This window comes from Myripristis murdjan, chromosome 2, assembly GCF_902150065.1.
Source record: "Myripristis murdjan chromosome 2, fMyrMur1.1, whole genome shotgun sequence".
In the NCBI taxonomy this organism is placed as follows: Eukaryota; Metazoa; Chordata; class Actinopteri; order Holocentriformes; family Holocentridae; genus Myripristis; species Myripristis murdjan.
Genome location: NC_043981.1, coordinates 10,426,187 through 10,442,908, shown reverse-complemented (window position 1 = coordinate 10,442,908; position 16,722 = coordinate 10,426,187). Strand labels below are relative to the sequence as shown.

General features: G+C 41.1%; 2 protein-coding genes across 2 annotated transcripts in view; one reads left to right on the top strand and one right to left on the bottom strand.

Annotated features, from left to right (window-relative positions):
• The window catches only part of LOC115372556 (potassium voltage-gated channel subfamily H member 7-like), a 70,157-nt gene extending 61,880 nt beyond the window's left edge, over positions 1-8,277 (top strand). Inside the window, exons 15-17 of the mRNA XM_030070560.1 lie at positions 476-635; positions 4,690-4,879; positions 5,943-8,277. Of these exons, the coding sequence (XP_029926420.1) occupies positions 476-635; positions 4,690-4,879; positions 5,943-6,257 (665 nt within the window). The 3' untranslated portion in view covers positions 6,258-8,277. The remainder of the gene's footprint in view (positions 1-475; positions 636-4,689; positions 4,880-5,942) is intronic.
• Positions 8,278-9,143: 866 nt separating this feature from the next.
• On the bottom strand, positions 9,144-16,354 carry LOC115372563 (grancalcin-like). Its single transcript, XM_030070571.1, has 8 exons — positions 16,178-16,354; positions 14,813-15,049; positions 14,389-14,458; positions 13,850-13,893; positions 12,775-12,922; positions 11,421-11,534; positions 11,004-11,062; positions 9,144-10,861 (listed from the first exon to the last, which is right to left on the bottom strand). The coding sequence occupies exons 1-8, from the start codon at positions 16,199-16,201 to the stop codon at positions 10,835-10,837; spliced, it is 723 nt and encodes a 240-aa protein (XP_029926431.1). The 5' UTR covers positions 16,202-16,354; the 3' UTR covers positions 9,144-10,834.
• Positions 16,355-16,722: the final 368 nt, after the last annotated feature.

Here is a 16,722-nt window from a genome sequence, read left to right as displayed (position 1 = left end):
CACTCTTCATCCTCATCCTCTCCTTCAGTTCTCGCCAGCGGGTGAAAGGCAACCCCAGATTCCCTCTTGTTATGGAACCAGCTTTATCTGCTTAGCTTTTCGCCTGCCTATAATTTCCTTTTTCTGTGATCCGTAAATTTCGCAGCTTCCTATTGGATGTTATTGGCCGATGCCCAGAAGAGTCCAGCAAAACAAGAAAATACAGGCAGAGGACATGGCCTCTGCAGATACACACACCAACACACACTTCTCGAGGGTCATAAGTGATGATTCAGAGGGATTATTTTTGTATGAATCATTGTTTTTCAAGAAAATCCTACTCATTCTGCCTTTAAGTGTAGAGTAGAACTTGTTTGGACTCGGGTCACATGTGTCTGAAGTCTGTAGTTCAATAATGATTAGGCACAATAGATGATTATTCCCTCAAGGTATGGCTCTAATAACCCAGATTATTCTGTGTGTTTTGCATGCACAGATCTCCACGCAGAGGAGTGGGCGTGTGAGCGTCCCAGGGAAGGTGCGGAGGAATCGGCCCCGTGTCCAGAGGCTCCGGTCGCAGAGGAGGACAGTGACTCGGACCTCACCTACGGAGAGGTGGAGCAACGGCTGGACCTGCTGCAGGAGCACCTCAATAGGTGAGGAGTGGGGGGGGGGGGGCGGGGGGCAGGAAGTCGGGAGTCCATGCCAATGTTTCCCAAAAGCCACTTTGCCATAGCGGAACGGACAGCGGGACTGTGAAGCAGCATTTAGGCCATGAAACAGTGAAACGCTCCATTGAAACTCATACTGAAGGAATTGTTTTTGGCAGCCTGGCAGCTGCTCCAGGCGATGAGGAGCACTCTGTTTATTCAGCAGTAGGGAAACCACTTCTGCGCAACACAGATTACTTAATCCTCACTCCTCAAGTGTAAAAAAGCTCCTTGGTTCGTTAACATCCAGGGTCACGTTTCATACTCCGGGGGTGAAAAATCTAAGTTCTCCTATATGTCCTCTAGGAGCAAGGATTTAGAAGCTGATGATCTGTGGCCCCATTTAGACAAATACTCTTTGATTTGATTGTGGCTCCATCATACTGATTTAAATTACAACAAATTATTTGTACTCATAATTTGGATAATGATGTCACATAAACCTGCATACAGTTCACATAATGTGCTGATAGTGACAAATGTTTTAGAAATTTGTCATTTGACTTGAATTAAGCCATCAGCACAAATTGTATGCAAAGAAACATTTTATACAGGATGTCTTCAGGATACCACAAGGCTTCAGTGGTTAATCATGTTTGGATTTTTAGGTTTGTGCTCTTAGGAATGAGGTGGAATCTTTGCTTAACAAATATCCCTGCCTTTATGGAAAAAAATGCATACTGCCATTTTTTATTTTTCATACTTGAACTGAAGGTGTGCTTCTTTATTTGTGTGTTGAGAGTGTTTCATTGGGCCAGGTTGATAGCCTATAGTACAGTTTAAAAAATCCATGTGTCTCAGTGAGAAAACAAGGATTTGATATTCAATACATGGGTCTCATCCAACAACAGTGAGGCTCTGTATTTTCCAGAAGTATCACACTCCAAGCTGCCAACTTTGCAGCTCATTTCAACAATGAAATCTTTCAGAGCAGGCAGTACAAACCATGTGATTCCCACCATAATTGGATGAGAAGTTGCACAGGCAAATTTTAGCCTAGACAACGGTCAGAGCCGTATTAAGGCAGAGCGCGGGCTGTGTGAGCAGTGTGTGTGTGTGATTCTCGGCTGGTACACTGATACAGATGAGGGGGAGGCAGACAGACAGAGGCTGTCTATTTATAGCATGCAGCCACGAGATGCAGACGCACTGCAAAGGCTCCTGACGTCACTCATGGGGCAGGGATGGTGGATGTCACGGAGAAGTCCGGGTGCCAGAGCAGAGTTTTAGTTCATTAATGAAAAAGAACAAAGTGCGCTTGCTTAAAAATCATCTCCCTCCTGTCTGAGGTCAGTCAGTTCAATTGACTGTATTTGTAAAAGGTAAAGAAGCAACTGACAAAACAAGTTCTGTATGATGCTGCCCCTCTCTTCCTCTCTCCTCCATCTGCACCCTTCCCTGTGGAGACATGGGATCCACCAGCAGAAGGCTACAAGCCTGCCCACAGCCGGTCATTTTGTGTTCATTTATCCTGGTTAGGGCGAGGGCCTGCAGAGGTAATAGTTTGAGGCAGCGGACATGGCCGCCGCACCGCCAAGACTCATTTTACTGAAACAAGCCCCAGCCAGAGTGTTGATTTGCACTGATTGCTCACTAAAGAGCTACACCAGGTGACTGGCAAAGAGTCACGGAGGCATTCCCCTCCACACTGGAAGCCTGTGCTGACTCTGTTTATTAGCCGATTCTGCGTTTCCTTCATTTCTGCTGATTAGCTGGAAAAGAAGAGTGGAGGGAGAGCAGAGGTGATGCACCGTCTCTGCCATGATGTAACTTGCTGCAGAAGGTGATGACATGCTGTGCAGGTGCTAGGTGTTTTGATACCTGCTGTAGGAGCTCGATGCAAAAAATCCATTTCATGTTCTGCCAGTGTAAAATATCGAGCAACTGCCTAGCAATCTGCAACGCCCCGGTAGTTGCTCATTAAGCCGCAGGGACCCTTATCTTAGATTCATGAATGCAGTTATTTGGCATAATTTCATCTAGAATTGCATGATTGTTTATGTTTTAGGTGGCTAGATTGTCATCACATTCACTCATGCGCTCATCACACTGATGTCTATTAAATGGGATTAAATGACAGAATTCCTCATTTTCTCGGATTTTCATGAGGCACCACTTTGAGAAATCACCAGCCCAAACAACAGCACAACCTTCTAATTTGCTATGGTTTGAGTCTCCCCCTAGTGTTTGAAATGAATATTGACCACTATTCTAATATGATAGCACTGTAGCACTGCATACAAAGAGAAAAAAAAAATCTAATTTTCTTACCATAAACAGATTGGATCTTTGTTGTTTGAATAGATATTTGAAAAGATGGAATATGTTTTTGAAATAATAAGCATGCAGTGAAAATCAGATTTGTATCTGGTGTTTGGCCATACGATTTGCATCTGGATGGTCCAGTGGCATGTTTTATCTCAATAAAGAAAAGTAGGGCAAAAGATAATATCAGTACTCACCTCATCAGTTATAGGGATGATGGTAAAATAAACCTATTCTTGAAGAAGAAGATAAGATGAGACCCTATTGATTCCTTTGGGGGGAATTAGGGCGTTGCAGCAGCAAAACTAATAGGATTTGGCAGGGGATAATACACATAGAATATAAGCACAAAATAGGATATCAAATAAGCAATGAAAAATGGTTAAAATTAACAAAAATGAAAGCTGTATAATAGAATGCAAATGCTATGAATGGCGATGAAAGATACATTTCAGCACTCTGTACCTGAAGGTGTATAGTATGACAGTGAGGGCCATGGCCTATTACTGGACCAGTATCATCATCAGTGGGGATGATCATCATCATTAGGCCTTTAATCATAATTACTCCAGCACCAGTAACAAACTGAAACACAGCAAGGATCATTAGTATCACCACAAGGATCACACCAGAGGCCTCATTTAAAGAAAGCCCTTCTAATTAATTTGGTCGCACAAACGTATGATGACATTAACCGTCAGGCCAGACAGGATTATTGGACATAATGACGGCACAGGACTGACTTACATACCGGATAGCAGACAGGTATGGAGGTCTAATTTGCCGGCTATGATGGTGGAGGTTTGCGCTCCAGATATAGCTGGGGAGGGAAACACTGGTAGGTCAGCAGGAGGCTCATCACCTTTTTGTCATCAGTATGTAAATCAGTGCTGATTAGGTACGATGATTATCCGCCCTACAAATTCTCAGGACCATTAATGACTTTGAGCAAACAACCAAAAACGTTGCTATTGCACTGCATGTCGGCTACCTTTTGATTTATAGCACCATTCATCACTGGACTCTGAATGGAGCAGATCCTGGACTTTTGCCCTTAAACTAATGAATTGTAGCATGTTTCTCTGAGTTACTAGACACTCTGGCGATCAGTCATGTTTATGGCTGTCATAATGTAAGGGATACTTGTCTATCATCATACATGTGGATCTTGCAGTGGACACCATCATATAGGATAATTGCATGTCTTGTGACCCTAAAATCTTTCAGTCAGTTTGTTCTTCCAAATTTAAAATGGGTTTTGACTAACTGAAAGCCTTGATGCATCTGTCATAAAAAAAAAAAGTTCATCCACAACTTCCAATTGTGAGTGCAGCAGATTGCTAAAAAATGCAAATGAATGCACCAGCTTCTGTCTATAAACTCAAAGTGCCAGTTGACAGGAATTTGAATGTGCTTCAGTGATTCAGTGCTTCTCCAAACAGTAAAGCATACCCTGAAACTTATAAAAGCCATCATAATTTTTGTGCATGCATCCAGAAAAAAAAAAAGGCACATGAAAGAATTTTTACGTTTGTTCATTTTGGTTTTCTGTCTTCACATTCAGACTTTTATAATGGTATGTTACAATAAAGCAGCCTGTGTATTTAATCAGACTTTACCTCATGTAAAATGGGTGTTCTGATAAGTTAAATGAGGCTGGGTGCATGCTGTTTGGCCACATATCGTTTCATTTTTCATTGCCTATTATCTTTTTTGTTTCATCTGGCCCCCGCAGGCTGGAGTTGCAGATGACAGCAGACATTCAGGCTATCCTGCAGCTGCTCCAGAGGCAAACCACCACCGGGCCCCCAGCCTACAGCACCGTCACCTCCAGCCCCGAGTACCAGAGGCCCGCCATCATGGTCCAGCCAGTGTCTGCCATCCAGACAGATCTCAGCCTCGGCCCTGCACCGCCGCAGCCGCAGGTACAGCAGAAACCTTTTACTCTGCTTCAAGACCAGTCTGTTGCCCACAAAGAGACTGGCAAGCTTAATAGTACATTAAATGGACATTAAGCAATCTATAACCGTTATCAACCTTTGTTGCCAAGCTATAGGAACTGCAGCAACAATGAAACAATGAAATTAAATGGGTGGCATTTTTTACCTTTAAAAAAAAGAGGGTAAGGACCAGAAACAGAGGGTTTTTTCCATCTCTGAGAGGGAGACAGAATGACATGCAGTAAAGAGCTAGGGCTGGACTGCACGTGCTCTACACAGTGAGCCACTGGGGTACCTAAGAAAGAGTACTGAAAGCTAAAAATCTCAGTGCTATGAAATTTAACAGAAGGGAAACCATTTAACACACACACACACACACACACACACACACAGATTTGCTATCATTAGAGCTAGAAGTCACAAGCATTTCAAGTAAGGAAACGGACACAATAAAAGGCTTGGTAAGGCAGCTGTGAAGCTGCAGTGCGTGAGAAAGAGCACAAAGCTTGAATCGCTCTGCAGCTTGGTAGCTGCCTTATCAAGCCTTTAATACTGTGTCTCTTTCTTACTTTGAAGTGCTTGTGACTTACTAGCACTTGTGATAGCTATTTCTCTGTGCATTATACAGTTTTCCATCTTTTCTGTTTCATGTACTCGGATGCACTGGGAACCTAATGTTTTCCACTGTGCATTTTGTGCAATGGGACAGTGAAAATCTTACTTACTACCTCTTTAAATGATAACTACAAAATGATTACCTGATGTATTCTACACTGGAATGTATCCTGTTCGAAATGCATATGGATGTAACCTGGTTTGGTCGAAACCAGTGGTTTTCAATTATGGAATTGAAACAATTTAATACCTTCCATCAGGGTCCCTATGGTAGAATCACTTCAAATGGGAGTCTGCAGCTTAATGAAAGTCAACGTGGGGGGTCCAGAACATGCAAATCTCTGAAACCACTCACTGATATGGTAACTCTCGGCACTCTACTTCTTCTGAAGAACTCAGTTCATTGATATTCATTGTGCTTTCTCTTTCTCAGAGCTCTGACTCAGAAAAGGCACAGAACAAATCCAAAGATTCCTCCCCAGTCCTCCTCCACACTGAGACTCTTCCAGATGGGAACTTTGTCGGACTGCTAGAGAGGGACGCGGACATTGAGCAGAGACACAAACAAAACACCATGGACTCTCTAGAGCAACAACAACAACAACAACAACAACAACAGCACCAACAACCACCTAAGTCCCTCTTCCCGTCAGTCCGACAGGCCTCGCTCCCGGACGTCCCGCCCAGCAGCTCAGGAATGTTGGGACTTCACAGGCCAGTTTCTGACCCGGGGCTTCCAGGGAAGTAGGCCTCTCCAGCCCTCGCCGGTCCTTCGCCCCCCACGCCCGCCTCCCGTTTCACAGTGGCTGGAGGTCTTCTCTCAAGTTTGACTCAGGGTCTAAGAAAGAGACTGAATATGCAAAGGAAAAAAAAAAAAATCAAACTGTAGACTTTCTTCCATTCCTTTTCGGAATATCTCCCAGCCCCGGCTCCTCCAAGTATCTGACTTAGATGTATAAAGTCCATTTATACAGAGGTATTTATACACTATATTATTAACATATGTATAGTAATCATTACCATGTACATATTCCAAATAGAACACTGCCAGCAACACAAGGCACCTAACGTGCTCTTTCTAAAAGAGATATGCATGTAGTTTTTTTTTTTTTTTTTCCCACTTTTTATTTTTTTCTGTCGCATGTTCCACACACTCTGCAACTCATTGGGCAATCAGGTGTGATCTTGGCATGCTTACAGACTACTGTAGCTAACAAGTCTCCTTTTGTATAACTCTTCCCACTTCAAAGGGACGAAGCTACTTGAAAACAAAAAAAAAAAAAAGAAACCTCTTTCCAAGGCATTTGTGTCACTCCCAAAATACCTGGACGCACACAGCTTTGACGTTCCATCTATTCAGCGGCTACAAGAAGACCCCGTGCAGTGTGTTTAGCAGTTCACTAACTGACTGACAGAAATAGATATTTAGCGTGCCTACCGTTAGTACACCGCATTGCCACAACTATTTCAAATCCGAATCGTACTCAATCCTAAATACAGAACTCAAAGTAACAGTGTGAACATGTGTAGACGCTGTGTGAACATCCCATAGCACAAGACTTTTTATCAGTCTGTGAAAGCAATAATGACGCCACAGTACAGGAAATGAACTGAAAACCATGGCATACTTCTGGAAACACTTTTATACAACCTGAGCTGAAAAAAAAAGAGAGAGAACAACTGCCTACGAGATTTATGTTGTGAAATTGATTTGCCTGCAATCGTCGAACGCAAATGCTGTTAAGATTTGTATGTGTACTTTTCCAGCTCCTCTCACACACACACACACACACACACAAACACACACACATACACAAAGACACACACACGTCAGCTTTCTCACATGAATCGTTTCATTTGCTAACGGTAAATGTTCAAAGACGATTGACAAATTTAAAAAAAAAAAGAATAATCATACTTTAAAAAGTTGTGTATTTAGTGTAGTTTTGAAAACATAATGAGACCAAAATATATAATTACCATGTAACCAACTGCATTGTATCAACTTTATGTAAGCATGGCCATGTGGTATTTAAGACTGCTGGACATGGAGCAAACATCATGAATATTTTCCATAGCTGGAGGGAACTATGACTATCCCACACGATAGGTTTTGGCTCAATTCTGTTGTGTACGCATGCTTTAGGTCTTCCATTATCTTCTTGAAAAATAGTTTTTTTTAAAGAGAAAAAAAAAGACATCATTAACATGGTACCATCAGAGAAGAAAAAAAAAAGTTCATGTTTCAGGCTGAGCAAGAACCTCAGCCTTCAATAGCCTTAGCTTTATTAGCCTGCTCTAGCCTTTACAAACGACATATAAATCCTACAGTACATCCAATGCAAGAAAATAATAAGCTTTTCTACCGTCAAGAGATGTAAATGTATCGAAACCATTTTAAACTTTATAAGGGTGAACTGCATGACGAGAAATGAAATTAGTCATTTTAGTTTTATAACGTACCTACACGAATTCGAACACAAGCTCATGTATTGCATGGAGACTGCACTTGACAAAAAAACTTGTAAAAGGTCTCAATCAACTGTGTGTGACATGTATTGATATGTAAGGTACAGCGCATAACTCACCGAGAGAGAGATGAAGAAATAACGGTTACACCTATTTTTCTAAAATAGAATATTTCATTTGCCATTATTTTTCTATGTACCTTATTTAACTGTGTTTTTAAAAACCCCTGATGTTAGAATGGTGTGGACTGGGAATAAGATGATGATAATGATGATGATGATTAAAAAGAAAAAGATCAATGCGTAAGGTGATAAATGCATATCCTCTAAATGTAGCAAGCGAAAGATTTCACTGACAGCGGGTGTTGCATTTATGTTGTTTCAAATAGTTTTGGTTTGAGTTGATATTGCACATTGATTTTCATATCATTTCTGCAGAGATTCGGCAGCGCATACAGACTTTCCCAGTGTGAATCATGGAGTATGCAGCGTTTTGAAAGAGGTGGCCACTTTACTGCCGTCTAAAGCACGTCTGATTTCTATATTGTCCCCTTAACTCCAACCCTCTTGACTGGAAACCCCCTCATGCAGAGCTAATGAGACGGTTTGTAATGTGTGAGAGGAATGATGAAACGTCTGCCTGGGTTTTCACATGTCAAGATGAAGGGAAGCTCATTTTACGTTCTCCTCAAATTCCAGACAAATTTGGAGGTGAGAGTTAGTTGAAATTGTCTGGTTAAGACGGACCAGACAGAAACCTCCACCGTACCCAGACAACACGGATGGGTCGATTCCAGCAAGGGTGTTCCTTTGATTAGCTTTCTTTCTTGAGCACAGATGTAGAACAAAAGTTGCTAAACGCCTAACTTGACGTGTCCGATGCCTGAACGAGTTGACTACTGAACTTTCATGGGATTTGCAAACTTTTGCACAGAGATTAGAAAACTTGCTGTACTGGATTATAAATGTCACTTTTTAAATCTAGTGCTGTTCACAATTGTTTTTATGCATTTTTTAAATGTTTGCCACTGTATTTTATACAATGCAACACTTAACAGCTAATTTGAATGTTTCCGTTCTTAACTATATTTAAAGAAATGAAATATATTGTGTAAATAGACTGAAAAATTTGCGCAATTGTATAAATTAATAAACAGAATGCATACTGAATATAAAAATGGGTTTATTGTGAATAACAAAAAACTGTTTTCCTACAACATTGAGCACATTGAGGCGGAGTAATCAAAAATTCATCGTTGTGTTTGTACAGAAATGTGAAAAAAGTTTTCATTATAGCAACAAATGTTTTTCTGATTGCTTGACTGCAACAGCATATGAATATAGCAAGATGACAACATGCTACCAGGCCTCAGTATCATTAATGATGGCAATCAGTGCATATTTATATCAGCACAGTGTCACTTTGGAATAGCTAGTCATCAAGTTAAACATCAAGTTAATATGCATATCTAGAATATAACAACCACTGTTTTATATGTTCCATAAGAGAGGTGCATTTTATGTCTGGCACAAAAGGATGTGATTATGATCACATGACAAAATGCAGTCTTCAGTTATCACAAAAACATCAATTTCTCAAGCGTTACTTAATAAAGTTATCTGTAAATGTAATGCTGTCATTAGTACATTAGTATTAAGTTAAACATCAGTGAACTTACTGGAATATAGACATTCAGAGATTATAATGGCACAGGAGGCATCTTCCTAATAATCCTCTACATCCTTAGCAAAGCAGTTTGTTTAGCACGCGCACTGGGAGAGTTTCATTCCAAAATGATTTATCTGCCATTTGACAACAGCCAACCTCTATTACACAGAGGCCGAAGTAACTAATTACATTTACTCATGTTCCTGTAATCAAGTAGCTTTTTCATGAACTTTTTCTTTTTGAGCATTTTTTAAAGTCAGTCATTTTGCTTTTACTTCAGTATTGTCCTCCACTACATTTTAAATCACATCCACTACAGAGAACAAATGATCAGTGACAGATTGTGGAGCCTTTCACAATGAACACTCAGCCTGCAAAGACAAGAAGAGGAACCTGCTTCTACTTAGTTGCTTCTACTTTTTATCATTTCCAAATTAGCATTTTAAAGGTGCACTGTGAAAACTGCATTTGGTCGAGGGCCATTTAGACTCGACTGGCAAAAATGTGGAATAAGTGTGAGAAAGACAGAGGAATGATATCCATGATGCGAACCATGTCGACTCAATCAGCATCACAGTATTATTTCACATTGGTCAGTTGAGTCTACAGGGTCCTCGCTTCAATCGACACAGGTCAAATATCAGCAAAGTATCAGTACTTCTTACTTGAGTGGTGATTTGTAGTACTCTTTCCACCACTGCTCTTACAAAATAAGTGAGAGCATAATATTTAATTATATAATTTTTTTAAGGACAGTACATGTATGCATCCTAAGTCCTATGGTCTTAATTCCCTTTATTTTAGAGATACTAATTAATGACCATCAAGTTTTTTTTTTTTTAAAAAAAGTATATTTCTATCTATATATATGTCTATCGATGGAGAGACAGATAGATAGATAGATAGATATGGCATTTTGGAATAGACCTCTATATTAACACAAATGCGTATATCTAGTGGCGTTGACATGATCCTCAGCACATCCTCGTGCGTCATACCAGTATAAAGTGTTGCAGCAAAGCAAGCAAACAAGCGTCGGGCAGTTTCCGGTTGCGGCTCATCATCATTCAGTAAAATATTCGGCCTCCCTTTGCACTCCTTTGAGGTAGCGGGCCAGAATCCAACATCACTGATTGGTTCGTTGAATGCCCTGACCTCATGGTGTCGTTGTGGGACACACGGCGGCACTTAGATAGCCATTGTGCAGAGGATAAACTGTGAGGAAGGAGGGAGAGAGAGAGGAAGCCACAAATTAGTCTGAGAAATAAGCCATGGGACCTTGAATGAGAGAAAAGGCCTTTTAAACCTGCACTAACTGTTCACACACACACACACACAGAGGGAGAGAGAGACTTACATCATCATATGCGAAGTTGACAGTTCCCTGCTGCATAGTATCTCTCCGCCTGAAGTTGTCTGTACGAGGGAAAGCAAACGGTCACGGCACAGTGGGGTCAGGATTTCAATAACACTTATTAACCAGGAACACCTGGTGAGGCAGTGTTACTCACCAAGCCAGGCAATCATATGAAAAGCAACAGAGAATGTCACAGCACTTTATAGATAACAACAGAAATAGGTGGCGAGTCAAGAGAATAAAAGGTTGAAGAGAAACGGAATGCAATTTCGTTTTATAAATGCCATGAAAACCTAAGAGTGTCATTGCACATGAAAAGCGAGCACGTCTCTGCACAAGTGGCTGCTCGCTGAGCGTGTCAGGTCATTTTTCTATCTAATGCAGACGAGAGAGAGAGAGCAAGAGGGACAAGAGTACCTGTGAGAGCCCTGAGTTTCACACTGCAGGCCACGTAGTCGTCAAAGAAGATCCGTCCACCTTTGCTGTAGCGCTTAATGATGCCGTTCAGAGCCTGAGGGCTGACTCTGTAGCCTGTTAGATCACAGGGACATTAAAAGAAATAGTCAGATATATTCTCTCCACCTGTTCACTCATGACAGAGCTCTATAAATGTCAAGGTGGTCTTGTAATGAGGAAGCATGTGCTGTTGCCGAGAAGTCGCTCCCTTTTGATAACCACAAATGTGGCCACAGAGATGTATGCTGTCAAACGGCAGCACAGTGCAGACTACACTTTACAGACGAAAACACATGTCATCTTGACTGGGAAAGCCTATAAAGTGTGTGGAGACCACAAATAAAGGCAACAAATTAATTCAGTATTTGTATCCAAAATGTTATATCATTAAAGAAGTGCACAATGATGTAAGACTGTCCTTTTTCTTCTTAAAAAAAAAAATAAATAAATAAATTACCTAATATTCAAAGAGTTTCACATCAATTCATTCTGTTTCTTTTAGGAGATCAGTGCATTGCAATTGGCAGAATTTATACGATACAATATATAAATCGTTACACTCCTGGCAAAACATAATTGTGTATGTATTTAACTGTCAGTCTTAATATAAGCGTGCCTAGTTGCCTTGTTAGGAATTGTGACACCACCAATTATTTCCTGCTACACAAGTTTTGCACTGCCTTAGCCTCTGCATTTACTGACATACTTTACCAGCCTGCTTGTACACAAAATAAATCTTTAAAATACCATGTGGTTCAGGTTAAGGCAGAAAAGATCATGTGTGCATGCCATTTATTTAGGTATTTATGCTAATCAATCTTGACTTCTGCAGAACTAAAAAACAAAAACAAGACACTGAACCTGTTTCTGCTCACTCTTTATAAGCTGCTCTCTTTAAGCATGCCAGTAATAAAAATCTAAAAGTCCTGACCAAAATGTGAAGGAATCAGGTAGCCAGGTGTTTGTTTGTTTGGTGGCGGTTGTTTTTGTGTGTCTGCCCCTTATTCGTCTCTATATTTTGAGGCAAATCTTCAAATTTCAGCATCAAATTTATAGCACTCAACATAAACATGCAATTTTATACTCCAGCTGTAATAATGCGTGTAAAAAAATGACAGCCATCCGTCTCTCGCTGTCCCATCAACCATAAAGAAGGATGATCAGATTTGAGACAAATCACCCCAATCACTATAGATTAAACCCTAATTGACTTGTGTTAAGTCTAATTAAGTGTCATTAAATATTCTAAATGTCATTAGTTAATGTTATTACAAGTCATTAAATTTCCATCATGTTTAAGTGTCAGAACACTCACCCATAGCGTTGATTGCCTGAGACATCTCGTGAGGCTCAACGGATCCGCTCCTGTCCTGGTCAAACATCATGAAGTTTTGCTTCCAGCCGTTCAGGGCAGTAAACAGCTCCTTGAACTCATTAAAGCCCATCTTGCCTGTAAAATCCCTCTGGGGAGAATTTGATTAAGGTGTAATAACTCAAAAGGACTTATGGAATGAGGAGGTAAACAGGTTTGGGTTGTGCTCAAGCAGCAGGAGGCAACAACAATCACATGTCCAGTATGCACACACAGTTCCAGTATAACCTGAAACTGGCAATGAATGGTTACTTTAGGTAAACAGGGAACTCCCTATGACGGGCATCAGAGGCATCATTAAGAGGAATTCACTGCTGGCAGCAAGCTTGAAACCTGACAAAACACATCTGTATTTGCTCCTATGCATGCTCCTAAAAATACCTCCAGGAAGATTGCCCCACCTACACCAAGTGTGCCCTGCAGGCGACACTACGAAAGCAAACTCAGTAGCACAAAAGCAAACACCAAAGGCATTAGTGCAACACGGGCTGCAGTTTTAGGGCTATGGCTCTGCTGCAATGGCTCCAACAGATCATAACTACTGTCTTAAACCAATACATTTGCATTTAAATCATCAGTTCATATGTGCATTTTATTTTTGGACACTAACAGTTGTAAGACTGCTGGTAACCCTTGTTTGTGTGGACTTAGGCAGTTATTTGTGGGGGGCATAGATGCCTTATCCTTCTTTTCAGCTGTTCAACTTATTAGCTTCCCATCAGTGGGTAAATATAACTATCCTATGACAGGAGGATAGTGTTTAGCATTGGGGTCATCCAGACAGTATCCAGCACAGCAAATGTAGTGACAGAAGTATAGCATCAATACTGCCCTAATATTTAGGAGGAAAGCAATAATACGGGAATTTTTTCTAAATGGGAAACCAATACAAAATGTAATAGAAGTCTTGTTTTGTCTGTGAAGTGCCAATGTAAGCTATCAAATTCTACAACTGACTGGCACAATTTCTGTCTGGGAACTTGAACTGCACGGCGCGGCGCTTGAGAGGAAAGGATACGTCCAGCATTGCAATCATGATCCTGCAAGTCTCCAGGCTGAAAGCTGTCGTAAAGATAGGATAAATCACACAAGTTAACGGTAAATGTGGTGAACAATTAACAGCAGATGTAATTCACTCTAAAATGAGCTGTAAAATAAGATCATAATGGCCACACTGGCAGCTTGTGGTAATTAGTAAAACAGCAGCCTGCAGCCAGTACATCACTCAAGTACTATAGAAATTAAAATTTCTACTGGGACACTAGAACCAGAACACATTTAAATATTTTATTTGCGTGGCCACTTTATCATCTACTAAGATTATCACACCCGAACCCAAAATATGTTCTGTTTGTTTTTTATATCTACAAATGTGTGATTTCCATCTATTTTTCATGCATTCCTTGTAAATCACCCTGCAAAGCTAAAACAGTTGATTGAACTACACTGTGAACTAACACTGTACACAGTAACCTGATACAGAGCAATCACTGATTAGGGAGTCAGGTTACATCTTTCATTGTAGTCCAGAGGAGAGGAGAGCAGCACTGAACTTACGAGTGTAGGTGCCGCTGAAGCCAGACTGGGTCAAACACTTCTGAAGCTCCTCGGCATCGATCTCACCGTCCTGTTTATAACAGTAAGAGGGATTCAATCAGCTGAGCATACCAATATGATAAATACATAGATGCCAAAAACATCCAAGTGTCCCGAGTACAGTTTGTTCCAGTGCTTCATACTAACATTCATACATTTTGGTGAGAAACAAAAACTACCATTATTTCAAAAGGGAGAAAATTACAACTTGTGGACAAAGCTCAATAGTGCGTAATCTTAAACATTATGCAGGCTGGTCGGATGGTTTAAGATTGAGAAATTTTCACAAAATTTCCCTGTTTCCTTCCGTAACTAAAAGGTGTTGGGCAATCGAAGCTGGCGTACAGCATCATGTAGCACCACTGAGAGGCTTACACACACTTACCTGGCCTGCTATCGCTGTGAAGTAACCCCACATTGGATCATTGGCAGAGGGCGGCTGGGCGCCGAAGTTGGCTGGATAGCCTCCTCCATAGGGGGCATAGCCTCCCTGGGGTGGTGCACCTCCCATATGCCCCATAGGCCCACCCATGGGGGCTCCCATTGGTCCACCCATGGGGGCTCCTGGCATTCCTTGGGGTGGCATCCCTTGAGGTGGCATGCCTGGCATCTGTCCCCCATACTGACATAAAAATAAAAAACAAATCACACAAAGTGACTTTCCAGTTATTAGTATAATACAGAATGGGGTGTGTCGGTGTGTGTGGGTGTGTGGGTGTGTGTGTGTGATCCCAACATACTTGGGAATTTCTGGAGTAAGTGGAGAGACTTCAACAAAATGAACTCTTAAAATATTTTGATATTCAATACACAAACGGTCATACAGTTTTATACATACTGCTCTCTCACTTCCTAGTGGGATTATACTGTAAGTGTGGGAGGGGGAAATGAGCACTCATGGGTTTCCCCTTTGCAGACATGCCCACCTTATGCTAATCCCATACAGTCTGGAGCACAAATCATGCAGGATTTTGCATGCAGTACAAATGTGTTCTTTGGTCTGGGGCCTAAACAGCCTTGGAGTTGCCTGGATTGGATTTGACTGAGATCAAATAGTAATACTTGTAGAATCACAATACATATTGAATCAGCAGCCAAGTATCCAGTTGGCAGAAAAGCATACAGTCCCAGCCCTGTTTCACTGGATGGGTTTATCAGAGAGTAGGAGAGCAGAATTACCTGGAATTCCCAGCATAAAAGTGACTATTTATTCATAGGTAAAGTTGGCTGCCTCTTATTTGTGTTCCTGGAGGGTATTTGAAATGCAAAAGACCATTTCATTAAAGGGAATTTCTTCTCAGCTTCAAAATGGCAGGAAGCCCACCCACAAACTCAGTCACACCTCATGAAAGCACACTAATTCACCGCCGAGGCGTTTGAAAGGCCCACAAACTTACAGGTGTACATTAAACAACAACGATTTACAAGTGAAACCTAAAAACTGCCCACTAATTGAAGAGAGAAGCGTTTAAAAAAAAAAAACAACCAATTTGCAGCTGAGACACTGTAAAAGCCGCTTAACTACTGTTTGACACGTTTAACCACACCGCCAACTTGCAGCTTGAACGTTAAAAGTGGCGTGTAATTTTTTTAAAAAGCAGACTTTGTGGTGTCGACCTTCAGGAAAGACAGTTGCAGTTACCTTTTCCTGTGACAGATAATCGCAAATTCCTTGGAAAACGCCACAGGCCCCCCAATTCCTGCGTCGTTATGTAAGCTCAATTAAAACAAGAGGCAAAGTCCTACTCACCCCACCGTATCCAGGATAAGCCATTTCCGATAAATTGGATAAACTGTTGCAAATGCACAGGTGCAACAATGTTTAATATCTAAAACTTTCACTGGCAGTGAATATGCGTTTAGTAACTTCCTACAAGTCTGAACAGTTGCTACATCACATCCGAGCTGTCGAAAGCTGTCGGAAGTGAATTGACTGATAGCGCAGAGAGCCAATGGTGAGGAAGTGTGATGAAGACCCGCCCACCAGACGACCCCTTGCCCGATGCTGCATTTAATAGCTCCTCGTAAATTCCTGCTTTTGGTTCCTGAAGTTGTTTGTACACTTTTTGGTGCATTCAGTGTTATTTTGGTCTAAAATAATAATTTTGCTCCCTGCTGATTCATTTGAGAAAAACAAAACACTGCAGTGTGCCTCAGTGATGTAGTAATAAAGAGAAAATGCAAAAATCATTATTTCTAATTTACTTATCAAAATCAAATGTGTGTGGCAACTACACGTTAAAGAAATAGTCTACTACACACAGAATGGTAATGAATAAGTTAGAACAGCATCAA

Excerpts from the sequence above, each read along its gene's own strand:
- LOC115372563 (XM_030070571.1), bottom strand. The coding sequence starts at position 16,201 with ATGGCTTATCCTGGATACGGTGGG. Across the intron at positions 14,459-14,812 it reads TCACAGCGATAGCAGGCCAG|GACGGTGAGATCGATGCCGA; the intron begins GTAAGTGTGTGT and ends TGTTATAAACAG. Across the intron at positions 11,535-12,774 it reads TCAGGCAATCAACGCTATGG|GCTACAGAGTCAGCCCTCAG; the intron begins GTGAGTGTTCTG and ends GTGATCTAACAG.